At 41.3% G+C, this 12,423-nt stretch overlaps 1 protein-coding gene across 1 annotated transcript in view; it reads left to right on the plus strand.

Moving 5' to 3' along the window:
• LOC119728544 (CAD protein-like) overlaps nucleotides 1–12,423 on the plus strand; it is a 50,377-nt gene that overhangs the window by 4,096 nt on the left and 33,858 nt on the right. The window contains exons 5-11 of the mRNA XM_038200825.1: nucleotides 1,147–1,288; nucleotides 3,735–3,906; nucleotides 4,942–5,235; nucleotides 9,054–9,207; nucleotides 9,872–10,003; nucleotides 10,669–10,902; nucleotides 12,177–12,398. Coding sequence (XP_038056753.1) covers nucleotides 1,147–1,288; nucleotides 3,735–3,906; nucleotides 4,942–5,235; nucleotides 9,054–9,207; nucleotides 9,872–10,003; nucleotides 10,669–10,902; nucleotides 12,177–12,398 — 1,350 coding nt within the window. The remainder of the gene's footprint in view (nucleotides 1–1,146; nucleotides 1,289–3,734; nucleotides 3,907–4,941; nucleotides 5,236–9,053; nucleotides 9,208–9,871; nucleotides 10,004–10,668; nucleotides 10,903–12,176; nucleotides 12,399–12,423) is intronic.

A 12,423-nucleotide genomic window follows, 5' to 3' on the forward strand; every position in this document is an offset into this window, starting at 1 on the left:
CCCTTCTATTCCTTGGGGAAATAATAGCCAGCTATCGCTCTTCAACATTCAAACACGATGTAACTATGGGTCGTTTGATGCTCGGAAATTAAAAGTGGCCCAAATAGTGTTCAATACATGTACAACCGGTAGATTTTTTTGTTATGTTGACTTTTTTCAATAACATGTTCGGTACATTTTGTACATTAAAACCGGGAGCCAAGGATGATGTTCGGTATAGCCGAATGTTCGGTATAGCGGTGTTCGGTATAGCGGCGTTCCAATGTACCGCAGCAAGCTTTGGAGCGTCCCACTACTAGTGGAAAACTTGTCCAGTAACTACAAAAAGTGGGACATTTTATGTCATTTTATCTCACCAGTGAGCAGTTTCATTCACTCCCTAACTCCCATATCCATCAAAATCCATCACTCACTCTGCTTCACATAATGCTTCAGGACCAAATCCCTCAAAATCCACCACTGGTGCTGGTGGATTCTGATGGACTTGGTACACATGGCTTATCTGCCAACATCCCCGCAAATCCCCCCAAATTGGTGTTGGGTGGATTTTGATGGAGTTTAGGTTAACCCTAACCTTCCCAACTCCATCAAAATCCAGCCACCATTTTGGTGGATTTTGGGGGACTTGGTCCAGGAGGCCTGGGGTGACTAAATATTGATAGAGTATGATGGACTTGGGCCTAATGGCCTGAAGCAGTGCTAGGGGTATCCGATCGATTTTGCCTAGCTTCCTGTAATGCTATTGTGATAAAAGCCATGTGTAGCAAGTCCATGAATGTCAACCAGTGCGTCAGTGGTGGGTTCCATTATGTCGTGTACAGTTTTGTATTGGACACACAGTGATTGATGGATTTTGATGGAGTTGGTCCGGTTCCTAGTGAAAGACGCTAGGGACTTAGGGTTAAGGTTACAAAAAAACCTTTTCATAGCAAACATACTCCGCATGTTTTTTTTCGTTTAGCAAAAATCATCTTTGTACGGCAGTCTGTGAAATGTTCGCACAGCAAACAGTTAAAATAGCTCACCAGTTTCCTATACGTCAAGGAAAGTTGGTCAATGCACATACCTAAAAACTTCATCCCGTGTTGATTTCTTGACTGACATCTTACAGAGTACATCTTGGGATACTTGTTTCTTCCCTTTCAGGAGCCGAGAGTCTTGAATCCAAAGGGCACGGTCAAAATTGTTGCCTTGGACACTGGTATCAAGTTCAACCAGCTCCGACTGTTGGCCGAGTGTGGAGCATGCATCGAAGTTGTGCCGTGGAATCACGCACTCAAGAGTCAAGGTAGATGCTGTACATAGATTAATCCGATGAAAACAAAATTTCGAACCCATTACTGAGTAGGGGGAGTGGACTAGTGGTTAGGGTTCATGACTCTTGATCAGAGGGTCGGGGGTTCGAATCCAGCTGTCTTCTTCTGATAGCAAAGCAAGGTTGTTTAGTACGAACAGATAATATATTTTAACCCTTCTTTTGTTTGATAAGTCACAGACAGTCAAAAATTCAATCCTGTTCCCCTGCCATGCCTTTTACATAAGCTAGTCACCACCAGTCAGATCATATTTCAATAGGCATCGTGACTAGTTAAATTCCATCAACAGCCAAAACGAAGTAACTGGTAGGCACAGCTGGCTAAGGTCCCCTTTACACAGGGCTGCGACCTTTGTACTAACTACGAGCGACCAAAAAATGGCCAGGACGCTCAATGGTCGCCTAAACCAAGAAAATCCTGTTTCTATGTAACTGCTCCAGTGATCCTTGTGCCTCCCTTGAACCACCAAAACTGCAATTTTCGGGCATTTTCATTTCGAGCTACGAGCGACCTGTGTGCCACTGAGCCACTTGCCTGCCTCCCCTGTGCTTCACCTGTGCAACCTACGGCAACAAACACAATTATAGGCAACATAGGCGACCACCATGGGCATCGCCAGGATTTTTTCTAGAGGGGGACAAAAAAAATTTTTGCCAAAAAATGCTTGTATTTCTCAACACATTCTCGATTTATCAGTTTTAGAGGGGGGCAGGGACATTTTGCCCCCCCCCCCCCCAACTCATTAAATTTACACCACTTTGTCTTCGCGCCTCTTTTTCTTTTTTTTTCTTTTCTTTTTTTTCTTCCTTTTTTTTTTTATGCCCCGCGGCGAAGCCGAAGGGGCATACTGTTTCCGCCTTGTCCTTCCGTGGGTGGGTGGGTGGGTGGGTGGGTGGGTGGGTGGGTGTGTGGGTGTGTGTGTGGGTGGGTGGGTGAGTTTGTCTTACATACGCAGTGTGGACTTCCGAACAAAAGACGTCCACATAATGTAGGTAGCACCGACGTTGTGTGGACTTACCCCACGTCCACACAGTGTTTCCCCATTTCTGGAAAACAGGTTTAGAGGCATTTTTGGGTTAGGTTTATCTGTAGCAGAATGAAGAGAAACACTAAAGGGAATCATAGAAAAAAAATTGGGTTGAAAGAGTTTTCACAGTTTGAGAAAAATGAGTTTTTTCACTGGTTTTTCTTAACTACACGAAAGCAATGGAAAGTCCACACTAGTCATGTGAAACAAGTAGGTGTGTGTGGGTGTGTGTGTCCGGATAAATCTTGTCAGCGCGATAACTTGAGAAATACTTAACATATGAACTTCAAATTTGGTTTGTGGATTGTTCTTGGTAATCCTAAGAAGCCTATTGCATTTCGGGCCAAAAGGTCGAGGGTCAAGTTCACAGTGGCTAAAACAATAGAAATCTTGTCAGCGCGATAACTTGAGAAATACTTTACATGTGAACTTCAAATTTGGTTTGTGGATTGTTCTTGGCAATCCTAAGAAGCCTATTGCATTTGGGGCCAAAAGGTCAAGGGTCAAGTTCACAGTGGCTAAAACAATAGAAATCTTGTCAGCGCGATAACTTGAGAAATACTTTACATGTGAACTTCAAATTTGGTTTGTGGATTGTTCTTGGCAATCCTAAGAAGCCTATTGCATTTGGGGTCAACGGTCAAGTTCACAGTGGCTAAAACAATAGAAATCTTGTCAGCGCGATAACTTGAGAAATACTTAACATGTGAACTTCAAATTTGGTTTGTGGATTGTTCTTGGCAATCCTAAGAAGCCTATTGCATTTGGGGCCAAAAGGTCAAGGGTCAAGTTCACAGTGGCTAAAACAATAGAAATCTTGTCAGCGCGATAACTTGAGAAATACTTAACATGTGAACTTCAAATTTGGTTTGTGGATTGTTCTTGGTAATCCTAAGAAGCCTATTGCATTTGGGGCCAAAAGGTCAAGGGTCAAGTTCACAGTGGCTAAAACAATAGAAATCTTGTATTTATTTTGAGATCATAGGGATTAGGGATTAATTCATATAAAACCTACAGAAGACACTAATGCTGTCAATGAACGTTCCATGTGACCAAGGTACATGTAAGTTGATGTTAGAGTGGTGTTATGTCATGGAAACAGTCACGGTTGCGGGGCATTTGTGTTTGTAAACACACCTGACTTGTTTTTTTTTTTTTTTTGCTTTTCCAGGGGGGGGGGGCAAGTGCCCCCCCTTGCCCCCCCCCCCTCGCGACGCCCATGGCGACCACCGAGCAATGTTTGGGCAACCATTGAGCCTCCTCTGTGCCATCATCGGGGACCATAACCTGCACTGTTAGCTAAAAGTAGTTTTACCAATTGTTTTTGTTGTTTCACATTTGTATCATTACAACTCTCTGAAATCTTTGTACCACAATTTGTTTTTATCCAGACTACGATGGCCTTTTTCTGAGCAACGGACCTGGTAACCCTCAGATGTGCGCCGAGTCCATCCAGCACATCCGACGCATTCTCAACGAGCCGAATCCCAAACCGGTATTCGGCATCTGCTTAGGGCACCAGCTTATCTCCTTGGCTCTGGGAACCGGCTCCTTCAAGATGAAGTAAGGCCAGACTGGAAAGAAACGATAAAAAATGTTTTTTTGCCAAACTGTAGTAGCTTTTAGCCTGATGGACTTGAACATTTCAACAACAGTAATGGTTCAATCTTAAAGCCACATAGAATCATTTGCAATAATCTACCCATCTAGAGACATACATCTTGCTCAAAGTGAAGAAAGGACTGGTATCAAATACCCTGTGAAATTATTCTGCCTGAAATAGTGTCATTAGAAAGTAAACAGTCATTGAAGACATTGAAGGTTTTAACCCAAACAGAACTCAACCCATCAAACCCCAACAGCATGTTTTGTTGGAATCTGTCAGGATGGGTACAGTACCCCAAAACTGACAGTCTTTTACATTGGGCTGGCACAGCTCCAAAATCAAAAGTCAGAAATATGTGTGTGCAGTTTCCCATGGTGTTGGAATTTGCCAGGATGGCTATGGTTCCTAGTAAATCATGCTGGGGAGTTGGGGTTAAAAACATTAAACAGTTTTAATTATTTGTTTTCTGAATGTTGCACTTTTTTGGCACACTCTGTAGTGCGTAACTTTTCTCCTTTTTCTATAGCGTTAACCCTAACCGCCCTGAATCCTTCAAAATCCTTTTTGCCAAAGTGGAGGAATTTGGAGGATTGAGGTTACATGGCAAAAGTGCGTTACTGATTTTGTAGGATGCACTTTGTCAAGGCCTTGGGCCGGACATTGTGTTGTTTTTGCTTAGCCATGCATAAATATAGGCCTGGATTATGCTTGAAATCCTCCGTACTGCTCCATGATGTCACTGGCCAAGCCTCAACATATTGACTGTCACTGCTGCAGGATTTTGCAGGATTCAGGCAGTGGTCACCCCTCCACGGACCATATTCAAGAAATAATGGAGGAATTTGCAGGATTGAGGTTAAATGCTATTTTCCATGAGGCCCATTGGAGGATTTTGCAGGATTGAAGCTTCATCCCAGCAAAAAGGCCTAGGGAGTTAGGGTTAAAGAGATTTATGAATCACAATATTTATTTGTTTGACCTACCCCTCACAGATATGGCAATCGGGGCCACAATCAACCCTGCACGCACAGTGGTACAGACCGCTGCTACATCACGACCCAGAACCACGGCTTTGCCATCGACCCATCTAAGCTGCCTCCTGATTGGTCCATTCTGTTCACCAACGCCAACGATGGGACCAATGAGGGAATCGTTCACAACGCCAAACCGCTGTTTGCTGTGCAGTTTCACCCGGAGAATATGGGTGGGCCACGGGACCTGGAGTTTCTCTTCAATGTCTTTGTCGACACGGTTCGAGATCACAAGCAGGGATTGGCAAGCCAAAAGTAAGTTGAGAATGTTTTTCGTATGAAATTAAAGCCAGAGTCCATCATTTGCAGCTATCCAAAAAGTAACTGGCGTATTTATTGTTGAAAAACATACTTGGTTGAAAGATAGTAAGGGGACTAAACTCCCATTGAAATGATTCTTTCTGGCAAGCTGGCATTTTGAAGAAATCAACAAAAGAAGGCCTTTCCAATGGTGCTTCTTAAGAAGCACCGCAGGAAAATCAAATTAGTAGTTCGTTTTGTTATTCGGCGAAGCGCGCGTAAGCATTGGCACGATGCACACACATGCGCGGTTACTATAATTCGTTGGATCAGTGCGCGACATCGCGTAGCTGCGATCGGCTCAGTGAGAATGTGTCTCGGACGCTGAATTCAGGCCCAATTCAAAACATTTGAAATCGAGATCCTAGAATGTCGTTTTTCTCAAAATATACAGCTAAAGCTGAGCCGAAACTTCATCAGGTTAGTTGTTCAGCACCCTTCTTTAGATCTTGAGCACTTTTGTTGCTTCAAACGAACAAAATACACAAATTACAAATGATGGACTATACCTTTAAAATACATTATAACTAGTCAGGGTAATAAATAATAAACTGGCAGTAGGTATCGATCATCAAAACTTACATGAAATCTTTAGAATATTAAAACACCTTTTGAAAAATTGATAATGAGCTAAATGAAATATTAAGATCATCATGAGCTAAATAAAATATGCTGTAGCATATGTGAACTTAAAATAACATGAGACTAACATCAATGTTGATAATAAGCAGGACAAGTTCTTCTCAGAACTAATATCTTCTAAGCAGTAGTTATTACCACATGGTGTTACCGCAAACCGAAACGATATCAATGTTTTTCCTCATCTTGCTGATACCGCTCAGGTTGCTTATAAGAAAATCACAATTTTGCGTGGTCGTTTCATCTGACACACTCTTGATAATTTCGTATCAATATATGAAGATGCATAAAATACCCGCTCTGCAAAAATGAGTCTGATGTCGCATTATTTGAATTCAAGCTTTCGACATTTTGAAATGAAAAAAGTGAAAATTTTATCAAAATTTTGATTTTCGTGTTTGTTTTATTTCGGTTGTCTGATAGTTTTAGTTCAAATGTCTTACAAAGAAATTTAAATGTTGCACGAAAAAGACTGACAAAATTAGGATGTTTGTACTTTCCTTGGTTAGTTACAGCATATTTGTCATTTTTCAAACTTTTTTTCTCTATTGAGACGTTTCTAGCTTTGTAAAATATTTACTGATTGAAACAAGCACAACAAAGCAACCAAATTTCCTAGAAAGGTCTGTGATATATCAAATGAAAGCTTATTTCATTCCAATTTCATTGATGTAGTTAACTCAAAATGTGAGTTTTGCCATAACAGATTCATTTTTGCAGAGCGGTCACATATATATATATGGGTTAGGTGAAATATCACCCAAAACAATAATACAACAAGCTACCTTTTTTTCGTGTCACGTGCCCACACCATTTTTAATGGTTCCTACTTGAAATCAACCAGCACTGCAGGGCGAATAATTTTGCATTATTTTAAGTCATTATTACTATAAATACCGTTCCTTTTGAAGCATTCTTGTTAATGTAATCACTAGCAGCTGCTTAACCACGACTCAACAGCAAAATGAGTGACTCCTCATGGTGACGAAGAAGCCTAATTAGGCCTTGGATGATGGACGCGATCGTGTACATTGTACGGTTAATAAGTAAACATCGCTAACCAACATCATCTGTGTCGTGCCTTACTCATAATGCAACTTTTATGGTATTCCACTTTAATGTACTTTGGCATTTTGCCAGGAAAAAAGGAATTGTTTCTCTGTGAACAATCTTCTTTTCTGCGAACCCTAACAAATTTTTGATAGTTTGCTTTCTGATGAAATTTTTTGTGGTAAACGCAGTTTATATTTAATATCTGTATTTGTCTTACAAGAATTCAAACATTACTTCTTGTTATTTGTCAGTTTATATTTCTTGAGTTGTACACATTCTGAATTGAAAGAATGAAAAATGAAAATGAAAGGTAAGTTAAAGATAATATACAGCCTTTCCAAACACCCCCCCCCAAAAAAAAAACCACACACAAAACTACCACATTATTATGAAATTACCTTACTTGACTGTAAGTAAATTATAGTCTCAATCATCCTGTGAAAAGTGGAAGTTTTGTATCAATTTCCAACAATGGTTTGCTGACCATTGTTGGAAAAACTGACTTTATTTCAAACACTGCCCCCAATTTCCCAAATTTAGTTAGGCCACTTTTTGATTTGCATGAGAAACAACACTTTTCATTTGTGAGGCCAAAACTGGTTGTTACACATGGGGGACTTCCCATTTCAGTAGGGTTAGTGATCTAATTGCAGCCAGTCTCGTCAATTACTATCAGCAAAAGACACCCCCCCAAATGGTCCAGCTTTTGAATTGAATGAAAGCGGGCAGAATTGGTCACGAGAAACAACGTTTTTCATTGATGTGGCACAAATTAGTCATTTCTCATCGGGGGAGTTCTCATTTCTCATTGGGGGAGTTCCCTGCAAAGTTCTGTCTGTTTTCAATAAATTTGAAAGCTGGACCATTTATTTGGTGTGTTGCAGCTAGTAGATAGAGAACTGAATAAGGTGAGTATATTATTAGTCATCCTGCGAGCGCCACTTGAACATGTAATAATGTAGTGCATCTGTGTCCCACATACCACGAGGCCGAATTGCGATAAGTACTTTGGAAGCAAGACGCACTACATTTTCTTGTTCCACGAGCGTGAGTGGGAAACAATGTTAGCAGTAAAGTACATTATGTAGATAAGATTTAAAGTTTTGCATGGTTAACGATTAAGTAGACCATTGGTGCATTTCTTTTGTTTGAATCAACAAAAGCAGGGTTCGACTTCAGTGGTAGCCCGCTAGCCAAATGCTACTCAAAACAGTAGTCAAACTATTTCTTAAGTAGCCCAGCTGGCAAGTCAAAAATTGTTGAGAAACGGCAATGATGAAAGGACATGAAGAAATGAATCATTAAATTCAGAAAGCAAACCTGTATTAATTTGTGTCTAATTTTAATAAATTGTTCAGGATACATGTTTTGCATTTATGTGCATTGTTGTTTATAAGACACTCTTTAAGAGAAAAACATGCCAGCTAGTGAAAATGCCCACAGCTCGCTAGTCAAACAAAAAGATAATTTTGAACCCTGCAAAAGTGCTCAAAATCTAAAGACTAGTGTTTAACAAATAACTAGATGAACTTTCAGTTCAGTGAATGCTGTTATTCTGAGAAAATTGCAATATTCTGGATCTCGATTTTAAATCAAAAGTTGCTGAGTCATGACACAATCCCGAAATCAGCATTCGGGACATGATTCTCATTCAGCCAATTGTTGCTACGTGATGTCACACATTGAACCATCGATTCAATAATAGCAACCGCTTGTGTGTGTGCATCGTGCCAACGTGCTTGTACCATTCATGGATTCGCCCAACTACAAACCAACTGCCAACCGAAATTTCCAAAATTGTGTCAGTTGACGCATCTTTGGGAATGACCTTCTTTTAGTGGTTTCTTCAAAATAACAGCATGCCAGAAGGAATAATTTCACAGGGAGTTTAGTGCCAAAACTATCTTGAAACAAAGTAAGCTTTTTAACAATAATTTGGTCAGTTACTTTTTGGATAGATTTAAATGATCTACTCTACTTAGGTTAATAAGCGTATAGAATTTGAAAAATCTTCCCTTGGTCAAAAGAAGACAAAAATATGTCTTCAGTGCGTTTATAATTTGTTAATACTTCACATACAGGATGTCTGTTCGTGAACGCATCCACACGGCCATGATGTTCAAGCCAATGCCTGGTACCCCGACTGCTGATAACCCACCTAAGAAGGTCATGATCCTAGGCTCAGGGGGCCTGTCTATCGGCCAAGCAGGTGAATTTGACTACTCTGGGTCGCAGGTGAGCCGCAGTTTTTATCATAATTTGTTCATCTTTGGAAGACGGATTTCTTTGTACAATGTAATTTTGTTTTGGTTTGTGCCCTTTACTGAAAATTTGCAGTAAAGCACTCGTACTCGTACTCATGGAAAAAAATTGCCTTGTACTTGTACTCGTACTCAAGACAAAGTTCTCGAACTTATACTCGTACTCTTGGCATAGTGTTCGTACTCATGGCCATTTACTTGGCTACAACACTGCTGTAAAGACTGATTTATAGTCGGTTGCGCAGTGGTCGCGAGACTGAAACATTGAAGTGGATCATCTTACACACTGTTTATAGTGACTAGTCGCTGAATGACGCTGTCGACATCGCCACAGATTTCAAATAATTCAACTTTGATATTGTTGGTGTCTTGCTGACCTCGCTTTTCATTGGCAGACCATTGTACATGATTAATGCTGTGCATCATTTTTAAATATTCTAGTATTCGATTATTTGCATTTGGATTTGATCGAATTGTTAGATATTACAAAGAATGTTTGTCTGTTTACTATGTTATGCGATGTTACAACGTTCAACTATAAACTGCCCAGAAAGGCTTAGCGTTCAGTGATCATCAGACATTCATCATCGCGTCACTGACTATAAAAGCGGCTTTTTACTGTTGATTGATTTTTTCAGGCCATCAAAGCACTGAAGGAAGAAGGCGTACAGTCAGTGCTGATCAATCCTAACATTGCTACAGTGCAGACATCTAAAGGCATGGCCGACCGCGTCTATTTCCTGCCGATCACTCCAGAGTATGTCGAACAGGTAAGCAGCAACTTAAAGTAACTAGATGATTAAAGCAATTTGGAGAGGGGCGACAACAATGCATTGATACACCGAAACTCCCATAGTCCTGCACTTCACGACCCTTCAAGTTTGGCAGAACCACTTTTGTCCATAGAGTCTGCATGATACTTCAAATTCCTTTGAGGTAATCTTCTTTGGAGTTTGGATAACACCTCTAATTCCGTTGGATTTAAAGAAGCATTAGAACAAAACATTTGTCTTAAGACGCACCATTGGAAATTTCGTTAGTAGTTCGTTTTTTTATTTGGCCAAGCGCGCGCAAGCGTTGGCACGATGCACACCCGCGCGGTTTCTATTATTTGACGGTTCCGTGAGCGACATCACGTAGCTGCAATCGGCTCAGTGAGAACGTGTCTTGGACACTGAACTGAGGCCCAATTCAAAACATGATACACCAACTTTTGATTTGAAATTGAGATCCTAGAATGTTGTTTTTCTCGAAATATACAGCATTGACTGAGCTGAAACTTCATCAGGTTAGTTGTTCAGCACCCTTCTTTAGATTTTGAGCACTTTTGTTGCTTCAAACGAACAAAATGCACAAATTACAAATGATGGACAATACCTTTAACCTTAACTTTTAAGTTAACTGTTACCGTATGTAACAATTTAACAATTGACAGGTTATTGAGAGTGAACGGCCCGACGGTATTCTGTTGACATTTGGTGGTCAAACCGGCCTGAACTGTGGCGTCCAACTGACCAAGTCGGGCGTTCTGGACAAGTACAACGTCAAGGTCCTGGGCACGCCGGTCAAATCTATCATCAACACGGAGGACCGGAAGATATTTGCTGACAAGATGGAGGAAATTGGGGAACAAGTGGCGCCCAGCCAGGCGGCATATTCTGTGGATGAGGTAAGAAATTGCAAGAATTTTTATGGAATTTTTTTTTAGAAGTGAACAAAAGATTTTTATGGAAAATAGCTTTTGATTAATTTTGTTAAGGCGAGCCATCAGATAACAGACCGTTCGGGTACCGGGTCCGGTATGCTAATTTCTTTCACCCCAATCGGTACGAAGCCAGAAGCCACCCGGTCACTGAAGCGTGACACCCCAATCGGTCCAAACTGGTGACTCAGGGTTTTACAATAGGCAACATAAATTGAAGTCTGGCCATTGTTGGAGGATTATTCGGCCCGCTGGGATTACCAGCGGCAACTTCTATGAAGCTCATCACAGTCATTGTTGCCTACTGGAAGATTAGCGCGTCGCAAATTGGTTCCTTTGTGATGAGCCAGAGCCATGGTGCAGTAGCCTGGTGGAGTTAATCCAGGCAGATCGGTTCCATGCAAGGTCCCAATCCCTTCAACATACTGGGCGGGCTCAACCCCGAACGGTCCGGGGAGGGATTCTAATTTGAGGGCTCGCCTAAGACATTTTTGAACAAAGAAATGGACTGGAGCGGTGTTTGAACCTGCGACCTCCAGATTACCGTTCCGGTGCTCTACCAACTGAGCTATCCAGCCCTGTGTTGGCGGTTCTCCATTTTGTCAATATCTTTGTTCAAGGGGCGCTAGTCAGAAGCCATAAACCCGTATATGCCATGTAGCCTGGGATCACGCCCAAAGTCACAATGCTAGCAACATCAGCAATGATGCAAACCTGGGAAATAGCAAACAGGGATCACTCAGAAAGGATGCAACATTTTATTACAAATTTTCAAATGAACCACAAACGGAAACTGACTACGTGAATTCACGTAGTCAGTTGCCCTTTGTGGTTCATTTGAAAAATTTCAAATATTGCAAGATCAAATTTTTTGTGTACGGGGATGCAATTAAATACAGAGTTTTGGCTTACATGAAGTAATTCTATTATCATTATACTCAGTCCTGTCCAAAAGTTTTTGAGAAAAAAATAACAAGATTGTATGGATGGACTCAAACTCATGACTTCTTTAATGCTAGTGCGGATGTATTACACCTCGGCCGCAGAGCTTGCTGGGGTCAGCTGGCCAATTCGAATCCGATGTAGCAACAATAATCTTGTAAGATGGAATTGTGAGTTTGGGAAATGTAAATTAAATAGTGGGTTTTGCCCTTAACCAACGTTATTTTAAACACTTTACTGATCAAACTATCTACGCTATGTCTGTTTTACCTTTCTTTCTTCCTTTCAACTATTCACAGGCCGTTGAAGCAGCTGAAAAGATCGGCTATCCCGTCATGGTTCGTGCAGCATACGCCCTGGGTGGCCTCGGATCAGGCTTTGCTAACTCCAAGGCAGAGCTGGTCCCTCTAGTGACCGCCGCCTTTGCCCATACCAGCCAGGTACTCGTCGACAAGTCCATGCGCGGGTGGAAAGAGGTGGAATACGAAGTTGTCAGAGATGCCTTCGACAACTGCATCACGGTGAGTCACTGGACCGATCCTGTAG

This window comes from Patiria miniata, unplaced genomic scaffold, assembly GCF_015706575.1.
Source record: "Patiria miniata isolate m_02_andy unplaced genomic scaffold, ASM1570657v1 HiC_scaffold_20, whole genome shotgun sequence".
Taxonomy (NCBI): domain Eukaryota; kingdom Metazoa; phylum Echinodermata; class Asteroidea; order Valvatida; family Asterinidae; genus Patiria; species Patiria miniata.